This window comes from Sceloporus occidentalis, unplaced genomic scaffold, assembly GCF_023333645.1.
Source record: "Sceloporus occidentalis isolate IW3139 unplaced genomic scaffold, rSceOcc1.0.p SCAF_197, whole genome shotgun sequence".
NCBI lineage: Eukaryota > Metazoa > Chordata > Lepidosauria > Squamata > Phrynosomatidae > Sceloporus > Sceloporus occidentalis.
The window spans coordinates 754592-773202 of NW_028317177.1; the positions used below are offsets into that span (position 1 = coordinate 754592).

Consider the following 18611-nt stretch of genomic DNA (forward strand, 5'->3'; position numbering starts at 1 on the left):
TAAACTAGAACATACAGTATCTATATCATTGTAGAGTGGAAATAAGCAAACAAAGGGGTTTGCTGGGTCTTTCACATCATAAAAAGGTCAGAAATTAAACATTGGTGTGAAAATCCTCAAAAATACCAAAACAAACAGGAAGTACCAAAAGAGAATCCAAATAATCACAACATATACAACCACGTATTTTACTGATTAGTCAGAACTCACCGCAGTTAAGCTCACTCGGAGTGATCGTAGACAGTGATCTCCCCTGGAGTCTGCGTGGATATTCACAGGTGGCAGCAGCTTGAGCGTTGCCAGATTCAGAATATATCTTCAGTAGATCCGCCAGCCAAAGGATGTCACAGTCACAGTGAAGGGCGTTTGAGTCCAGCCGCCTGTTTGAAATTGCATGCAAACAATGGGGTTATACATAAAAAGGGCAACACTTTGGGACTGGACCATCCCATTGGTTGCCATAATGAAAGACCACTTTCCAAAATTGGCACCAGAAGCACTTTTTATATGAATGAAATCCTTTTACAATAACCTGCAAAAAGTTTACAGGCATAGTAAATATCCAGGGGTGTAAAATGTATTTGGCTCAGAGAAGTGCATTCTTTTTGTACGATCTCGTATGCACTGTTGAACCAATACTCATCGTTGCGAGGCATCTCTTTGCGCTCATGTTTGGGGACAATAAAAACACGCGCGTTTGTTTGGGGTCCACGGCTTACCTTTTTGCATAAAACCACAAGGTACTCAATTAAAGAAGACATATTCTGTCAGTAACATTTACACCCTTATGGTAAGTTTGTTGTGTATATATTCCAGGTTACATTAAAAAGCTAAACTCAACATAAAAAGGGTACTGTATTAGATTTTACTAAATTACTCATGTCCCTGGATAATATCCACTTGGCACCATGAGAACTATGCTCGACGTTTTGTTAACATTTTACTTTCACATACTTACAGTCTTTTCATGGATTCCAACTGGCTAAATGTGCCAGGTACCAAGTGAGTTATGCGATTGTTATGGAGAAACCTGGCAAAGACGGAGGAAGAACGTTTTATTATTCATGGGTTTTATTGTTGTTAATGGGATGGAATGAAAGTTATCAATACTGTGTTGATGTATAGAGCATTATAGTTCCTCAAAAACAATTTCCTTTATCTTCCTTTGTTCACTGCACTATGTTATCATATTACTAAACAGGATAATGAGTTTCGAAAATGGACTGAAACAGTTTGCACAGAAATATGCAAGCGTTTCTTTTCATATGACAAAGTTGTCAACAGCAAAGCTAAAAGACTTGTGTATACATCATTAACAAGGCAATCAATCATTTTTCTATGAACTGAAAATACACTTCAGGGTAAAATTAAAAAACAACGGAGGAGCCGTATTACTGTGAAATCATAGTCTGGGAATGGTTCTTACATATGACATCAGAACTTCCATAGCATTTGAAAGTACAGGTAAAGCAAGCATGGACATTTCCATTATGGTGTCACCCACTGACCTACAGTATATACAAAGTTGGGATTACAAAAGCAATTACAGCAGTGTTCTGGTTCTTGTGTTCCACACTTAAGTATCTCACTAAAATATGCACTTTTGATCCGAGACCATTTTCCGCACAGGTTTTGAGAATAAGTGGTCTTAGTTACTGTATATCTGACATCAAGGGGGATGAGCAGAGAAAACAAAGCATGTCTGCCATGTATGATCTTAAAATGGATATCATAGTATATCTGATTGTTGGCTTGAATACTAATGAACGTGAATACTAATAAATGCATAGCTCATGTAAATACCATAAAGTCCATATAATTTATCTTCCTGCGCTGTTTGGTCTGCGTGAAAAAATATATGTATTATGGGTCTGGTTGACAGATGATGACTGGGTTTAAGAAATGACAAACAGAAATCCAATGGCAGATTAGGATTATATAGCCATTCTGTATAAACCTCAAACTGTGTTTCATCCTTGGTCTCGGTTTAGATTCAGGATGGTGGTATGCCTATCCCAAGCATGAATAAATTCCCTCACTGTATTAGCCTCTGCGACCTTCGGCGGAAGGGAAAATGCATTTCTCTCTTGTACTTTGTTGAGTATCTTCATGTATTTCTATCACCTCCATTTTCCCTTTTCTCTCCTCCAAGCTATACAACTCCCATTTCCTGCAACTATACAAACCAGGACCCTGCTTGCTTTTGGAGCTGATTTCCTACGTTGCCTGTTACATAAAACTATGGCTGTCACTCTTTTGTTAATTCTTCTAATTTACCTAAAATCATAAGCACTTTGGATTACTACACAGTTGCAGGCTTTATCAAGACCTTTTCTTTTACCACTAATACAATAACTGGAAAGACTTAAAATTAGTTGATGATCTGAAACATTTAAATGTGACATAAGCAAAAAAATACTGTTTCACAGGACTCTAGAATTGAAAGCGAAGAGTAAACATTGTAACATAGTTATGTTGAGTGGGTGGTGGGAGCTGAATGACAATACACAGAAGTTTCAAGTGGGGAGAATGGGAGGAAAAAGTGTCTTGGGATGAATTTATTGTAATAACAGATTATTGTGTCAAGTGGGGAGATCAGAACATGAAGAAAAAGAAAACATTTATTATTCATATGATCAGAAATTAAGTAACGCAACTCACAGTCTTTCAAGCTTGGGAAGATGGTGAAAAGATTCAGGTTCTAACGTCTCAATATGGTTAAAGTGAAGGTACCTGTGGAGCCAAAATATAACAAGTGAGACCATGGAATTGTCAGACACTGTCTGCTAGAAGGCTGCCGAGATAAACTATAGTTTTGGAAATCCATGTACTGAGGTGATACATAATTCAATAAATACAATATTGCATCAAAATGTGATCACAGTATTATAAGCAAACATGCACGCACCCAAGGCGTTTCCATATAGCACATGCCCACATGGCATACCCCACCAAGCATTTCAGATGCCCAAAGCAGGACACCTTCGTTGGGGAGCTGGCATTATTGTAGGCAGGGCCATGGCAGGACCTACCCACCTTTCCCAAAGAGCCACATTGTGGTACTCAGGTTCAGATCATCGCAATATGGCCATGTAGGAACTGCAATGGAAGTCTGAACTGCAAAAGCTCCGACCTCCTCCGTGCTCCCTGGACTGTTCATGGGAGATCAGAGGTTGGGATGTATGACAGACTTTGCAAAAGGTGTACTGGAGTAGCAATTGGCTCAAACTAATACAGAAAACACATCTAACTGTATTGCCTACCAATATACATTTCATGGAGCCTTCTGCAAACCTAGTTAGAATATTCATTACATTAAATGGCATAAGTTTACATAATTGAACCGATTCAGTGATTTTCAATCTAAAACCAAAGCCAGACTTTGTCCTATGGACAGGACAAGTTATAATCCTTGACCTGATTATTTCATCATTTTGAGTTTGTATGGAAACCAGATATAACTCATCCTTGTGTTCTACTAATCATGCCACCATCTGTGATAAGGCAGAGGTGAATACAATTTGGCAGATACGTAAAACAATTAAAAGGTGGAAATGCATTACAAATTCAGGACAAATGTTGGCACAGTAGGAGATATACAAAATTATATACAGCCCTAAAATGTTTATCGGGTATCATCCCCCAAACACACCGCTTAGTACAAGGGTTAGTACGGAAGATTTTTGAATTAGAGAGCAAAGCCCTACCAGTTGTTGTCAGTAAGCTGAAGTGCCAGCACTAAAGAGGAGAAAAGAGACAGATATTAAGAGACAAATAACAGATATTGGAAAAATAAATGTTACATGAACACAAAGTTAAAGGGAACACAGGCAAACATTCTTCTATTTTATAGTTCTTAAAGTGGACTAATGAAATAAATACAGAATAACTGATTAGCCAGAAGGAGAATATGCTGTTATGATGGGTTAGATGTATAGAACAGCCTTTGCATGAACTATAATAAGAACTATAATAAGCGAAGAAGAAGACAGCAGGAACATTGCACTGGCCGCTATGGCGACTGCACTGCTTTGTACCATATTTGTTATACATAATCCCCATAAAAAGCAATGTAATAAAAAAAACACATGGGTGGGAGTACAAAAGCTTATGAATAATAAAAGATGCTCATTAGAGAGTACATTTTTACCAACAATAATTTTGTTTCAATATTTGTTGGTAGGTGGTAGGCCAGCTTTGGACATCCTATGTAGTATAGTTTAGAGAAAGTAAAGAAAACCATCAAGGATGCTTCTTGGTTCTTTCCAAAAACTAGTGTGATAGAGCGCACAGTGCAAAAGAATACAACACAGTGTCAAAAAAGAAGGAATTTAAAACTTCAAGTGTCTGAGAACGTTCTTTAAAAGTGCAAGAGAAGTACACAGGGGTAGGCCTAGGGTTACTTTGATGTCCATGCCCTATATCTAATGCACACAATCACTCTAGCACCATACACCAATACCCGCACAAACCATGGCGCCATATGCTTACACCCAGCACACTTGCTCTAGCACCATGCATTAATACCCACACCATCTTAGACCAGAACATACCACTATTTCCATGAAAATTATATAAACATTACACTACTTTTCATTTGTCTCAAGTAGCCGTATATTTTTCCACATATTTTCTAAACACCCATTTGAAATAAGCCTTTAAACATGCATAAGCATGTATATGATTTATTAAAAAGGCAGAGAAACATGCATTAACAAATATTTGTTCAAAAAAAAAAAAAGCATGGGGAGATTGGAGAAATAATTTTAAGAATCTTGTTACATGTAAATATTTAGAAAACACAGAGAAAAAGTATTGACCTTAAAATAGCAGACATACCAGACATTCCATATCTGCCATAAACTGTTGCTTCATTAGGGAAGAATATTAACATTTTAAAGGTTATTTCAGGAAGAGATATTGTGCAAAGTATCAAGACATTTCCAGCACAATAAGGAATCTAATACAACTCAAATACTGTAAACATTTGAAAACACAAAGCTATCGTGTATTAAAAATTGATTACATACATATCTATATTCTAGACAACTTCATTTTTCCAAGTTTTCTCCTCTTAAAAACATGACTAGTATACACTAATCAGTGTATATGTATATTTAGTGAACAATATCAACGGCAAACTTCCAAAGTCAACAAAAATCTGCGCACCCCAAAGTCAACAAAAAAATTCACAGTACTGCATCAGTCACACTCCGAGCACACCTGCAAACAAAAAAGGTCCTTCTTTTGGTCATTTGAAACGTTGGGAGGAAAAAAGCCAATGATGAAAATTCCAAAAATTTTTAGCCAACTTTAACCACACTTTTAGTTAAATTAGGTGTAAGATTATTATTATTGTGAAATAACACAATGAACACACAAAAAGACATACACATTAAACATTGCCAAATAAATATTAATGGTGGTTACTTCCATCACCATGTGGACAGGATGGCCCAAGGCTTCTTGAATGTTCATTAGCACAACAGCCGTGGTTTAATTATCTCACCACTAAGGTAAATGAAGGTATTGAACTGGGAAAAAGATCTACAGGAGCACAAGATTTGGGGGAAAACATGGGAGAGAAATATTCAACTTTTGAATGTTGGAATCCATACATTGACGTTGTCTGTGTTTAATAAATGGAAAGGTTGTTGATAGTCATAAGGTTTAGCTGTACAGGAGAACAATGGGCACTTACAGTTGTTCTAGAGAGGCAAGTCCTTTAAATGCCTGCCTGTCAATGGATTGGATTTCATTCTTGTACAAATAGCTGAAACAAGAAACAATCAGTAATATTAGAACATGGACACAAGCAACATTTAGAAGCACATAAATTAGTCTGACATGTAAAAGCCATACTTTATGTCAAACACTACAAAACATTGTTTAGAGAAAGCAAATTACATACATTCTGCAGTACTGGATTGACAGGCAGGCGACAAGACGTGAAAAACAATTCAATTTCATTTTTTATTCAGCTTTACTAACTACGTTACCTTAATGCTGTGTAAAGACTGACAGCTCTAGATTTGGGTTGAAACTAGTTATTCTGATTATAATCTTCTTTTTGAATAAAACATATGTTCTCTTTGCAAAGAAAATGTGTGCTACAATATCTTTAGGTTCAACTAAATGTTTCATTAGAGTTACATCAAAAGTTTGCACTCCATCCATATCAAACAATGGCATGGCTGAGCTGAGTGACCATCCACCATAATTTACAATCAGATGGCACCTTCCAACACACTGCACCTACTTAGCACTTTGTTCTTAGCATGATATTTCCATTTAGAACTGTACCCCTTGGGGTATCTTTGGCAAGTTTAGGTCCAGATACAGGCCAAGCTTCCCTATAGCTATATAAATGTCATTTTGGTTCATGTTTTCATTAGGCATGCACATAAACAAGTTACAATATGCGTTTATCGTGACCCAAGAAGACGTAGGCCTGCCTTTTCCAGTTGCACTAAAATCTCACTACTGGCCCAACAGTGTCTTGTAGGATTTACAATGAAAAGGCATGGTCAGGGTTATGTGCCTTACCATGCTGCATAAATTAAATAAGGTAATATTCAAGGTATATTTGTCCTAGGTATATTTGAGGACATAAGTAACAGAATTCCGTATGCCCGAGTTATTATAAAAGATGTAGACATAATGGGTCCTTAAATGGTGCAGCTGCTCCCAACCTCACTGTTCCTAATCTACTGTTGGGGAGCTTGGACATGCCTTAAATCATCTGGCAAGTGACTACCTGCCCCTTATAACTTATGTTTTTCTTCCAAGACAATGGTCTTCTGAACGGCTGATAACGCAACTAGAATGTCATCTATTAAGTAAGTGGCAGGCGATGCAAACAGCAGGCGATCACAATGTGCTGTATAAACATGCATTCATTTTGATAATTTATAACAAATGTTCATTATGAACTTTAATAGGCCCACAGCTTTCTTTTGTGAAATGAAAATACGTATGTTTGCTTTTGAATAAAAGCAGATCACACAGTACATTTTCTTTTATGCAACATATGAAGGCTTGAATATATATACACAAATATATAATATATATACATACACACAATTTCTTGCCATGAAAATAAACCTTATAGAAACGAGGACTGCTAATCTTTTAGTCAGTATTCCTTTCAGATACTGCAAACACTGCAAGTTAAAACAAGACACTGCCAGGGGGATTGAGTAGCCTAAAATGACCTGATGAGTCTGCAAATTAAAAGGCAAATCATTTTAGTAATGTCATAAATTATTGAAAAATGACAGCAGAGTCACGTGATACAAAAGGAATGTATACCCCAAGGATCTATGTTCTAGGTTACAGTTTTAATATTAACACTGGAAATGTCTGCATTGAGACTGGACAGCATTACATTTTTGTGCTAAGGAAGGTAGATTTCCATGGCTGGTTGCATTAACACTCCCCCCCCCCCCTTGTAAAGAGGCATATCAGAATTATGCCATGTTTCAAACTGTCCTCGTCAGAATGTTTAAGGAAAACATGAACCAAGATCAAAATTATAATGAGACAAGACATTTGGTGGCTACAGATTTGTGAGGTTGTTTTGATTTAGTGGTTTCCCTTTTCACTTTCTACAACCTGAAATATCTCCAGCTAAACCCTCTTAATCACTTCTAAGAGTTTGTTGATTAACTTAATTGATCGTAGTTCTAGACCGTGAACTGTCACTAGGTGGTAAGAAAACATACCGTTCTCTGCAATTATGGAGACGCCTCATAATGCACCAAATCTTGAGCTACTGAGGAACACTAACTCAAAAATAAGTACATGCAGTTAATTTAGCAACTGCAAGGCTTGACAGAGGACAAGATAGCTATCAAGAGGAAGATTTTTGTGCTCACCTTATGACCCTGTCACCATATGTCTTAAAGTGAGCACAGATTTGAATTGCCAAGGTCATTTGTAATCTGTCAACACTGAATTTTCCATTGGCCTGTAGGAACACTGAAGGCCTTAATTGTTATGTCTATTAAGTAGATGGGTTGAAAGACACTGATTCATAGGTTGAGAAGGCCGATGACCTTCATGATAATTTGCACTTCAGTAGCTTCAAACCACTTTTAAAGCAGGTCACCAGTAACTGTGTCCCATGTGCACAATATATTGTTTGAGATGTTGTATATATTTTCAGGTAACACAAAATGCTTTTTTATGGTCATGATTATGGTACTCATACCTGAGGAAATAAATCTAGGCTGGCCCTCCAGTTTCTGTAGGTTTTTTTTGTGAAAGAACTACATTTATGTAAATGGCCAACAAAACAGAAACATTATTAGAAACTTATTGCTCAACAAAATATCTGTATGCGTCTTTCTTCCCTAAATGGTTCCCTGTTTTCAACTTTTTAATCATTAACATTATTGAAAGATAATTACAGCATACATAAAAGCAAATTAAACATCCTATAAAACAAAACATTTAACAGAAGTAGAATGGAAAACAAATGTTTGTTAATTTCCTGGCTCACAGTCTACATCCATGGCTACTTTTGTATTCCGTATCAGTCGGACTGTGTCTAATCTAAGTGTTTGAACCACTCCATCAAAAACCAAAGCTGCAACTGTACAGGATTTATTGAAAAAGTCTAACAGTATCTAACCATCATCATAAGCCCCATAATATTAATTTAGAGTTCTTGGATCTAGTACTTATTTACATGGTAGTAAACGTAAGACCATGTTTTCAGAAAAACTACTCCAAAAGCTTGACCATGTTTAAGTGCCATGGATTCTGGTACCTCTACATATCAAGATACTTATTTAACCAGTCACTGTTGGCAGGAGAAATTCCAGAAGACTGGTAGTTGCCAACTGTAGTACCACTGTAGCAGGAAAGACTCAGCTAACTATAGACCAGTAAGCCTTACGTCAGTCATGCTAAAGGGAGATCTTGTCAAACAAATGTCTATTTTTTTAACTGGGTAACTGAAATAATAGATGAAGGAGGAGCAGTAGATACAGCCCATCTAGATTTTAGTAAGGTATGCAATGCTGTCCCTTATTGAAAACTTATAAATAAATTGTGGTCTTTGGGTTTGGATGTCAAAATAGTGGAATGGATAAGGCAATGGTTGAGTGACAGGTGACAGGTTTTAGTTAATAGTGTATATGAAGAGGAAGGTCTTATTGCTAGTGGGCTACTTCAGTGTAAGTACCTATAGTTTTTAATATATTAGTAGCGATATTACAGAAGGTCTTAATGGATAGGTATGTCTTTTGGCAGATGGGTAAGAGGAGTGACTTAAAGGAAAGCAGACAATGCAATAAAGCATTGAAAGAAGCAAGCAGGGTGTTGAGTTGGATAGCTAGAGGCATTAGTAGCAGAAAGATGGAGGTGGTTCTGCAACTTTATAGATCTCTGGTCAGGCCTCACCTAGAGTATTACGTACAGTTCTGGAGACCCCATCTCCAGAAGAATACTGACATGCTAGAGAGAGTTCAGAGGAGGGCTTTAAAATGGTAAGTGCTTTGCAGGATAAAAATTAACAGGGAAGATGTGATGGAAACATTTAAAAGCTTAAAATGTATTTAACAGAGCGCTGAATGGAGGTTTATTTGAAAGAAGAGGAAATGTTAGAACAAGAGAATAGAATGTTAGAAGATGAGAGGCTTAGATGTAATGTAAGATAGTCTTACTTTATAGAGAGGGTGGTAGGTAAAGGGAACAACCTCCCAGAAGAAGTGATGAGGCAATTTAAACCACTATCCTGAATCTAAGGACAGATTAAAGAAAATCAGGAAAAATGGGCAGACCAGATGGGCCAAATGGTTGCCATAAAATTCTACTCAACTTGTGATGTTTGATTTTCACTTTAATTGTTCTGGAGAATTTTTTTTAACTCAGGAATTATGTGGCAAACCAAGCATAACAGTTAGTATCCTGCCCTGCAGTTCTCATCCTTTATCTCACCATTAGAAAGCGTTGCGTAAAATAATTGGAGTTTACCAATGTGATGGGGAGAACAAGATCCAGATCCTGAGAACAGGAAGGTAAGGCTCTAAAGCTAATTTCAAATACATATATGATTCTTTATGCTTTCCTGCTTGTTGGTTAAACACAAAGGAGATTTCCCCCTGTTTAACAACAGAAATGTGTACTCATCTGGAGGTAAAATCAATGTAAGACAATTCAAAAACCCAAAACTTGCATGTATCCAGGTACTCTAGAGAACAGCGATTAGTTCACTTGTATGGTATTTATAGAGTCAATATTTTGATATACATGGAATACAGGAAGATAACTTACAGATATTTTAGGTTTTCAAGGCCTTCAAATGCACCACTCTGTATTCTTTTAATCTGATTATTGTTCAGAAGCCTAGAAGAAAAGCAATGATATTAACTGAAAATTATAATGAAATATAAACAGATGTTGACAAAATAACATTGCATTATTAGCACATATATATATATATACCATATACCATATATATAACATTTGATTAGATTGTTTAGCTGGTAGGTAGAAACAGAGGGCAACATACTTTCATATTTTTCAAACCTCGAAACAAATGTCACAATATATAATGTTGACCTTATATTGATAAACGAGTTACACTTATTTCCTGTCTCTGCTCAGTAGATGTGTTCCAGCACCATGCTTTTTTTTTGACTGCCTGCTAATTTTTATAGCTTTTTAAGCCTTAAAATTAGGGCTGAAACAACGAATCGATAAAATCGATAATAATCGATAACGGAAATCGTTGTCGACGATTTCCGTTATCGATTAATCGAGTGATCGATTCGTTGTTGGAGCACTCGGCTCCTTTTACTTACCTCTGCGAGCGTTCCCCGCTTCCGCTACACGCGCCTTCTTTTAGTTGCGGTTCGCTCTGTGCGAGTGGCTCCATTCGCACAGAGCGATTCGCGGGGGTGGGGGTGGGGTTTCAGGGGATGCAGGGCAGAGTGGGGGTGGGGGGGCAGGCCAGGGTAGGAGACTGAGTGCAGGGCAGGGTGGGGGTGGGTATGCAGGGCAGGGTGTGAGTGTGGGGGCAGGGCAGGAGACTGGGTGCAGGGCAGAGTGGGGGTGGGGGTGCAGGGCAGAGTTGGAGACTGGGTGCAGGGCAGAGTGTGAGTGTGGGTGCAGAGCAGAGTGGGTGCAGGGTGTGAGTGTGGGGGCAGGGCAGAATGTGGGGGCAGGGCTGGGTGCAGGGCAGAGTTGGAGACTGGGTGCAGGGGCACAGTGCAAAGTGCTGGGTGCAAAGTGCCAGGGCTGGGTGCAAAGTGCCAGGGCTGGGTGCAAAGTTCTGGGTGCAAAGTGCCAGGGCTGGGTGCAAAGTTCTGGGTGCAAAGTGCCAGGGCTGGGTGCAAAGTGCTGGGTGCAAAGTGCCAGGGCTGGGTGCAAAGTGCCAGGTGCAAAGTGCTGGGTGCAAAGTGCCAGGGCTGGGTGCAAAGTGCCAGGGCTGGGTGCAAAGTTCTGGGTGCAAAGTGCCAGGGCTGGGTGCAAAGTGCTGGGTGCAAAGTGCCAGGACTGGGTGCAAAGTGCCGGGTGCAAAGTGCTGGGTGCAAAGTGCCAGGGCTGGGTGCAAAGTGCCAGGGCTGGGTGCAAAGTGCCAGGGCTGGGTGCAAAGTTCTGGGTGCAAAGTGCCAGGGCTGGGTGCAAAGTGCTGGGTGCAAAGTTCTGGGTGCAAAGTGCCAGGGCTGGGTGCAAAGTGCTGGGTGCAAAGTGCTGGGTGCAAAGTGCCGGGTGCAAAGTGCCGGGTGCAAAGTGCCAGGGGTGGGGCAAAGTGCTGGGTGCAAAGTGCCAGGGCTGGGTGCAAAGTGCCGGGTGCAAAGTGCCGGGTGCAAAGTGCTGGGTGCAAAGTTTCTTGAACAGTAATAGTCCACCTCTTTTCAGAATGTTTGGGGTTATTTTGTTTCATAAATATTGTGTTTGGGTTTTTGTACTTTGAAAATACTGTTTTTTTATTACATCATAACAAAATAAGAATGTTAATGTAAATTTTAAGTTGTTTTTTAACATCCAGTTCATTAAATTATTTTAAATAAACAAAAAATTTGCATATTGTTTTTTTTTATCCGATTAATCGATTAATCGAAAAAATAATCGGCCAACTAATCGATTATTAAAATAATCGTTAATTGCAGCCCTACTTAAAATGTTTATGAATTGATGCAGAAAAAAAGGAAAATGGGGAGGTGCCAATGGAAGCGCTGGTTCACAGCTTAGCTTGATCATGAACTCTGCCAACTAAGAATTTATTGTGAACAGGACTGTAACTTCTTCTGGACAAAATGATCAGCTGTCCCAGTCTCTGAAATGTCTCTCCACTTCCAGATGCGCATGTGCTGTAAGCACAGTGCAGAAACTATGATCCTGTCCAAGCTACCAAGAGCCCCAACTATGGTGTGGCACTTGTCTGAACTCCTAGGTGGGCCAAATGGTTCTTATCTGGCTTCAAAGTCTATGTTTCTATATATTTTTTTCCATATGTTGAACAGTACCAAAGTACCTGTACCAATAAGTTCTTCAAAGTAGATTGTGTTGTCATTCTATGAATAGTAAACCCAATAACCAATATGACAAAATGTGTATTTTTTTCCATGTAAGCCGTCATTGCCATGTAAGCACATTCCATAGTCAGAGTGCTATGAAATCATGGCAAACACAAGTATTTGTATACAGTACCTCTAGCCACTATATATTGTACCTTGACAGTTGTTTGAGCATTCCATTCAATGAAAAAATAAACTACAAAATGAGCCCAAGTTACCTATATTTGAGGCAAAAGGGAGGTCTTAACAAAATTTGTTTTTTTTCCCTTTAGCTGACAGTAAAATGAAAGAGCCAATAAAAAACTTTGATAGAAACAAAATTAAAGGATCATATTGACATTAAAATAAAAGAAGATCTAAAACTGTACTTACAGAGTGTTAAGATTCTTCAATTGTTTAAATGCTCCAGGTTGAATATCCTTAATCCTATTGAATCGCAAATCCCTGCAAATACAAGAAAATAATTGAACATTTAGGGAACACATTTCTACAAAAAGCAAAAACAAAAATACAAAAAAAGCAGAAAGTTGTCCAGCCACGTTGTGTAATTTGGGAAGCAGTAATTTTCTCTATTCCATTTGCACTTTTTTTTACAGTTTTGCCAACAATTCTGTATCATAGCATAGGGTTGGACATATGCAAATAAAGGAGCTTAAGTAAGAATGGGCAAGGACTCAAGTGGCATACCTTGTGTCCTTGTATGTCTTTGACATGCTTATATTGGTCTGAGTGTATTTTCCCTTTGTTTCCAGTGCTCTGCAATTTTATCTATTTTTTCTCCTTTCCATCCCATTTATCTTTCTCCATAAGACAAATGGTTTCACATACGAATTTACCGTATTTGCTAGATTATAAGACAAGTTTTTTTCCAGAGCAAATGCTCTGAAAAATAACCATCGTCTTATATTCAAGGTCGTCTTATAATCAGACCTCAAATAGAGATCTGACTACAAGACTAAGATCCAGATCCCCTGCAGCGCTGCAGGGGACCCAGATCCTCCTCTCTGGCAGCTGGTGGACGTCTGTGTAATGCGTGCAGACAACCTCCGCTACTGACCTCCACTTCCGGAATGGGGGACAAGTCAAGGGATGCACTGGTAAGTCGGGGGGGTTAAGAGTGGTATATGGGGGGTATAAGGGCTTTCTGGAGGCAGAGTGGCATATAGGGGGTTAAAAGGAATATCAGGAAACGTGCATATTTCTCAATCATAGTTTTTATTAAATATGAAAAAAATTGTTGTGAATAGTAAATGTGAATATTTACTAGTAAAGCTTTTTCTTTTTTTCCTAAATTAATATTAAATATTATAATCAGGGTTGTCTTATAATCAAGCAAATACGGTACTTACAGATGCACACACACACACATACATACTTCTGCAAACTCTAATACCTTTTGGAGCTCATTGTGGCTGATTGAGAAGACAGTTACATGGAATGGTTAAAATGTATATTTTCTGTAAGAATGCAAGATTGAACACTGAACTGCCCCAAGCACCTGCATGAACACCTGCCTACAATTAAACCATCTTTAAAACTTCAAAGAGGAGCTGCCAGCTGCATTGACCATTCAACCACATTTCACTTCTGAAACTACTTTTATTCTGTTTACAATGACATACTAGATTTTCCCCAGATACCACCTGCAAGAACAATCATGAGCTATATCCACAGACAACTACAGTGTCATAGCCTTCAAGCTGTCATAGAAGTTTCATGCAGTGAAAGAAGATGCATCAACTTAAACTGGTGTGGTTTTAATTAAAAAGAAATAGCATGAATTTGTGGTCAGAGACTACAGGGTACGTCAACTAGAAGATTATTAAATGAGTGCTACACGGTTAAAGTTTGATAAAGAGCTTGAGAAAAGTACCCTGTGGATCATTACAATAATACTACAACAAACTGTATCCTGGAACATCGGCTTCTTCAGTGTCCTTTCCGCTAAACCAGAAAAAGAAGGTCTTGATTGTAGTGCTATGGCTAGAGATTCTGGTGGAGGGATAGTTCCAAAACAAACACTAGAAATGAACTGGCAAAGTAAGGTTTATTCACTAAAATTAGTGTTTGCAGAAGAGTTATGGCTTCAATTCACTATAAATGGTTCAATCCTTGGACGTTCTACTGCAAGAATGATTGTGCTGGCTCTGCTTAATACATACAGTAATGCATTATACCCAGAACACTTAGCTGTTCTAAGTATATATTAAATTTCAAGTTAAAGGGGAAAAAAATTACAAAAACTAAGGTGCTGGGTTGGGTAAAATTAGTAGAGAAAAATAGAATCTGGTAGCAGATACAAACCATTCAGCTGATTAAGTCTGCCTGTTTGAACAACTGAATGTGAACCAGCTACATAAAAACACATATGATCCCTAGCCACAATGCCAATATATGCCAACTCAAGGCAGACTTTGTTGACTGACATTTATTCTTTTTTGGTTATGTCACAGATTCTCGCCTGTATTTAAAACATGGCCATTTTTGTACAAACACTGTTATAATGATAAATTGTATAATGCTGAAAATTATGGCAGTTTAATGCCAGATGTTTCTTTATAAATCTTCCAAACTATTATCAGTGTTTAGTCTGTAACCACTTGCCTTGAAAATTGATTCTTTTTTTAAAAAACCCAAGACGATTCCGTGCATTCCTCCTTGTGATTATGAGTTAAACTTTCATTCCGTCAACTCAAGGGCCGGTACGGTTTTTTTCTTGGGGTGAGCTGTAGATTTTAAAGAGGATCCTATTAAGTGAAGGGTGTACCTTATGGGGAAAAAATGTACATGGTTCCCAAGAGAGTTAAACTTTAGACTAGACTAGAAACTATTTTCATATTAAGAGCCCCAGTCAGCCTCAATTTAATCCCAACATTTTTTTCTTGCACCTATCAGTAATTTAATGTGCATCCTTTAATGTGATTATATCAAGACATAGCCAGTAATATATTTAACCTTTGGGGTTGCCCTAGGGGAGCGCCCCCAGTCACCTCCCCTCCATGGTCATTATCTCCACTACAATAAAATGGTTTGCACAGAAATCTTATGTTGTGCAATTTTTTTTCCTGTTACAAAAGTATGTGCACATTGAATGCTTGTGAAACTGCCACTGACTGGTTTGGGACAAAAATGGCACAGACAAGCTCTTTGGGACACAGGCAAGTTATTTGGGACCAAGATGGCGCTGGAAGGTTTTTTGGGGTCACTGACAAGCTGTTTGATGGCAAAGATGTCACCAACAAGCTGTTTTGAGGTCACTAACAAGCTGTTTGGGGAGAAAGATGGCATAGGCAAGGTACTTGGGGCACTGACAAGCTGTTTAGGGACAAAGCTGGCAGTCTTACTCTCTCTCTCTCTCTCTCTCTCTCTCTCTCAATATCTCCCTACCTTCTCAGCTGACTGCTTCCATGTCCCTTTCTGTTTCATAGCTCCACTTCTCTTGCCTCTTTTTTTTCTTCAATCTTCGTCCGTTTCTCTCCAGTATCAGCTATGTGAACCAGGCCTTCCTGAGCCCTTCCGCGAAATGAAAGAGCTTCAGGGCACACCCTCTTTTCCGATTGGATGAATGGGGGGAGAAGCTGTCAACAGGACCCTTTTGCAGAAGCACTCTGGGAGGCCTGTTCACAGAACTGATACCTGAGAGAAGCAGACGAAGACAGAAGAACAAGAAAAGGCCATAGAACAAGTGAAGCTGCAGAAAAAGTAAACTTTTTTGCGTAGATAAGTTCCCTTTGTGTACTGGTTGCAAAAACATGTGTGCGTACATGTACAGCTTAGAGTAAACAGTGATGGTTACACCCTGGCCATGCCATTAGTACAAAACCCTGCGAAAACAATCTAGGGTTCCAATGTCAACAAGAAGGCAGTACTTAAACCCTGCATAGAGTTTCTTGTTAACTCAGTATGGTCTTTAAATTGTGTATTTGAATAAATTCTATATAACATGTAGAACATTTTAAAAAATACTGACTATCCAATGAAAATGAAGCACTTTAAAGCAGTTATCTTTTATTTCTTTCTAATCAGTCCCTCATTTATGTTAAGGCAAGGGCTCTCTTTAAAATGTGTCCTGCTCACGACACATAACAAAAGGGCTTGGCAATCCCTGTTTTATCAGATCTATAAAGGTTTCACATTCCTGAAATAGTCTTAAAAATGCAGTTTCCTGTATTTAATCAGACCACAGAGATCAAAAATGACACAACCACAATAGTTAATTTCCTTTCCCATGGAAAATGATAAGATTTCTGTGACTATGGACAACAGGCTGGATTTTATCATTAGTTGTGTCACCCCAATTAAACTGCTACCATCATTCATTCATGTCACAGCCTCCTTGTTGGAAAAAATCCTTCTAATAGCAAAACTAACAAATATGACCACTCAAATGAGTTGTTCACATAACTGGGAACTCTCCGGGTCAAGTTCTCTGGTTCTCCAGCCCCGCCCCCGCCCATTTTTCCCTTTAAATGGGTGTGGTTCCTGCCGACGACAGTGGGACCGTCCACCGACGACAGTGAGACCGCCCGCCGACAACAGTGGGGCCGACCTCCCGCGTCCCACAAGTTCCCAGGTATGGTTGTTCAGCTACAAAATGTTGCTTACATTTTCTATGCAAAGTCATTTAGTTTATTTGAAATTACAATATTCAGTTAGGGTTTTAGAGTTAACACTTCTGAATATGACTTCTCTAGGTTTTGCCCTGTAGAGCTTAATATCCAAGTGAGAACCAGTTAAGGATGAAACTCAGGACAACCAGTAAATGATGCCAACGGGGGCCAGAATGGACCAGAGTGGGCCTTAACTAGGGTGGAGCTAAAGGGAGGTTATTTAAGAATGTGTTTTATTAGGTTATGGGCCATTTTGTGTGCCACTCTACCTCGTGTAATTTGCCCCACTCTCCCCTTCGATTTGTGGTGTTTAAGTGGGTGTTTTTTTGGTGGGAGGTTCCTGGCTGGTGGAGTTCGGAACCTTGGGTCTGGGGCTGAGCATCCAGGTATGTCCTTCCCTGTGTTGGTGGTACCTGGAAAGCTTAGTAAGCTTAGGGGAGTTTTTTGGTATTATTTTTTATTGCTTTATATAGCGCCATCAAATCCCGTAGCGCTGTAAAATGGGTAATCATCTGTGGCCTTTTCAACTCCACTCTTGGTTCGTGTAATGATTGGGTAAGCTTGTGTTGGGGGCCTGGCCCGAGCATCAAAGATACACCAGTCAAAGAGAGGTGTGCTTTTAGTGGGTGATAAATAAGCATGAAATCTGCCATTGACTCCTGCCAAGCTGATGAGTAGTGTAATGGGTGCTGTATAGGGATATAGCTGAATGTTTTATTTTATCTACCCGTTTGGAATGAATATGCTAATTTGCCTTTTATTGAGGTTGTGAGGAATACAGACATAGTTTGCACACTGTGATTTTCTAAAGTAAACATAAAAAACAGATATGCTCCTAATGTAGGGCAGGAGCCCATGACCCTGAAATTAAGAGTTTCATGCTCTACTGAGTTAGCTGGGCTTCCCTGCTACAATCCTGGAGGAACAATTATGTCCTTTGAATGGTGGACATGCTCAACTCTGAGATGAACAGACCAGATATAAAACACTAAAGAAAGTAAATATATTCAGCTTCAAGGAGTACATTAAATCAGTGTTTTTGTAAGTAAATAATACTTTCAATAACTTGCAAGCTTTTGAGACTTAATAAATGCCTAAAGAAGAGACCTAGATGGTTTCACTATTACCGTATTTGCTCGATTATAAGACGAGGTTTTTTTCAGAGCAAATGCTCTGAAAAATACCCCTCGTCTTCTAATCGGGGTCGTCTTCTAATCAGACCTCAAATAGAGGTCTGATTATGAGACTAAGATCCAGATCCCCCGCACCGCTGCAGGGGACCTGGATCCTCCTGTCTCCCCCCCCCACACACACACACACTTACCGGTGCTTCCTGCTTTATTGCCGGGGCAGCGGGTTGACGTCTACGCGATCCGCGTAGACAATGTCCGCTGCAGCCGGAAGGAGGTGTGGCTAGCAGCGGGGGTTGTCTCCGTCCATCGCGGATACCTTCCCCGACTGTCAGAGATCA

At 39.1% G+C, this 18611-nt stretch overlaps 1 protein-coding gene across 1 annotated transcript in view; it reads right to left on the reverse strand.

The window, feature by feature from the left end:
- LOC149278236 (peroxidasin) overlaps nt 1–18611 on the reverse strand; it is a 68734-nt gene that overhangs the window by 23978 nt on the left and 26145 nt on the right. The window contains exons 2-7 of the mRNA XM_089502174.1: nt 12903–12974; nt 10282–10353; nt 5702–5773; nt 2662–2733; nt 959–1030; nt 211–380 (exon numbers count right to left, since the gene is read on the reverse strand). Coding sequence (XP_089358300.1) covers nt 211–380; nt 959–1030; nt 2662–2733; nt 5702–5773; nt 10282–10353; nt 12903–12974 — 530 coding nt within the window. The remainder of the gene's footprint in view (nt 1–210; nt 381–958; nt 1031–2661; nt 2734–5701; nt 5774–10281; nt 10354–12902; nt 12975–18611) is intronic.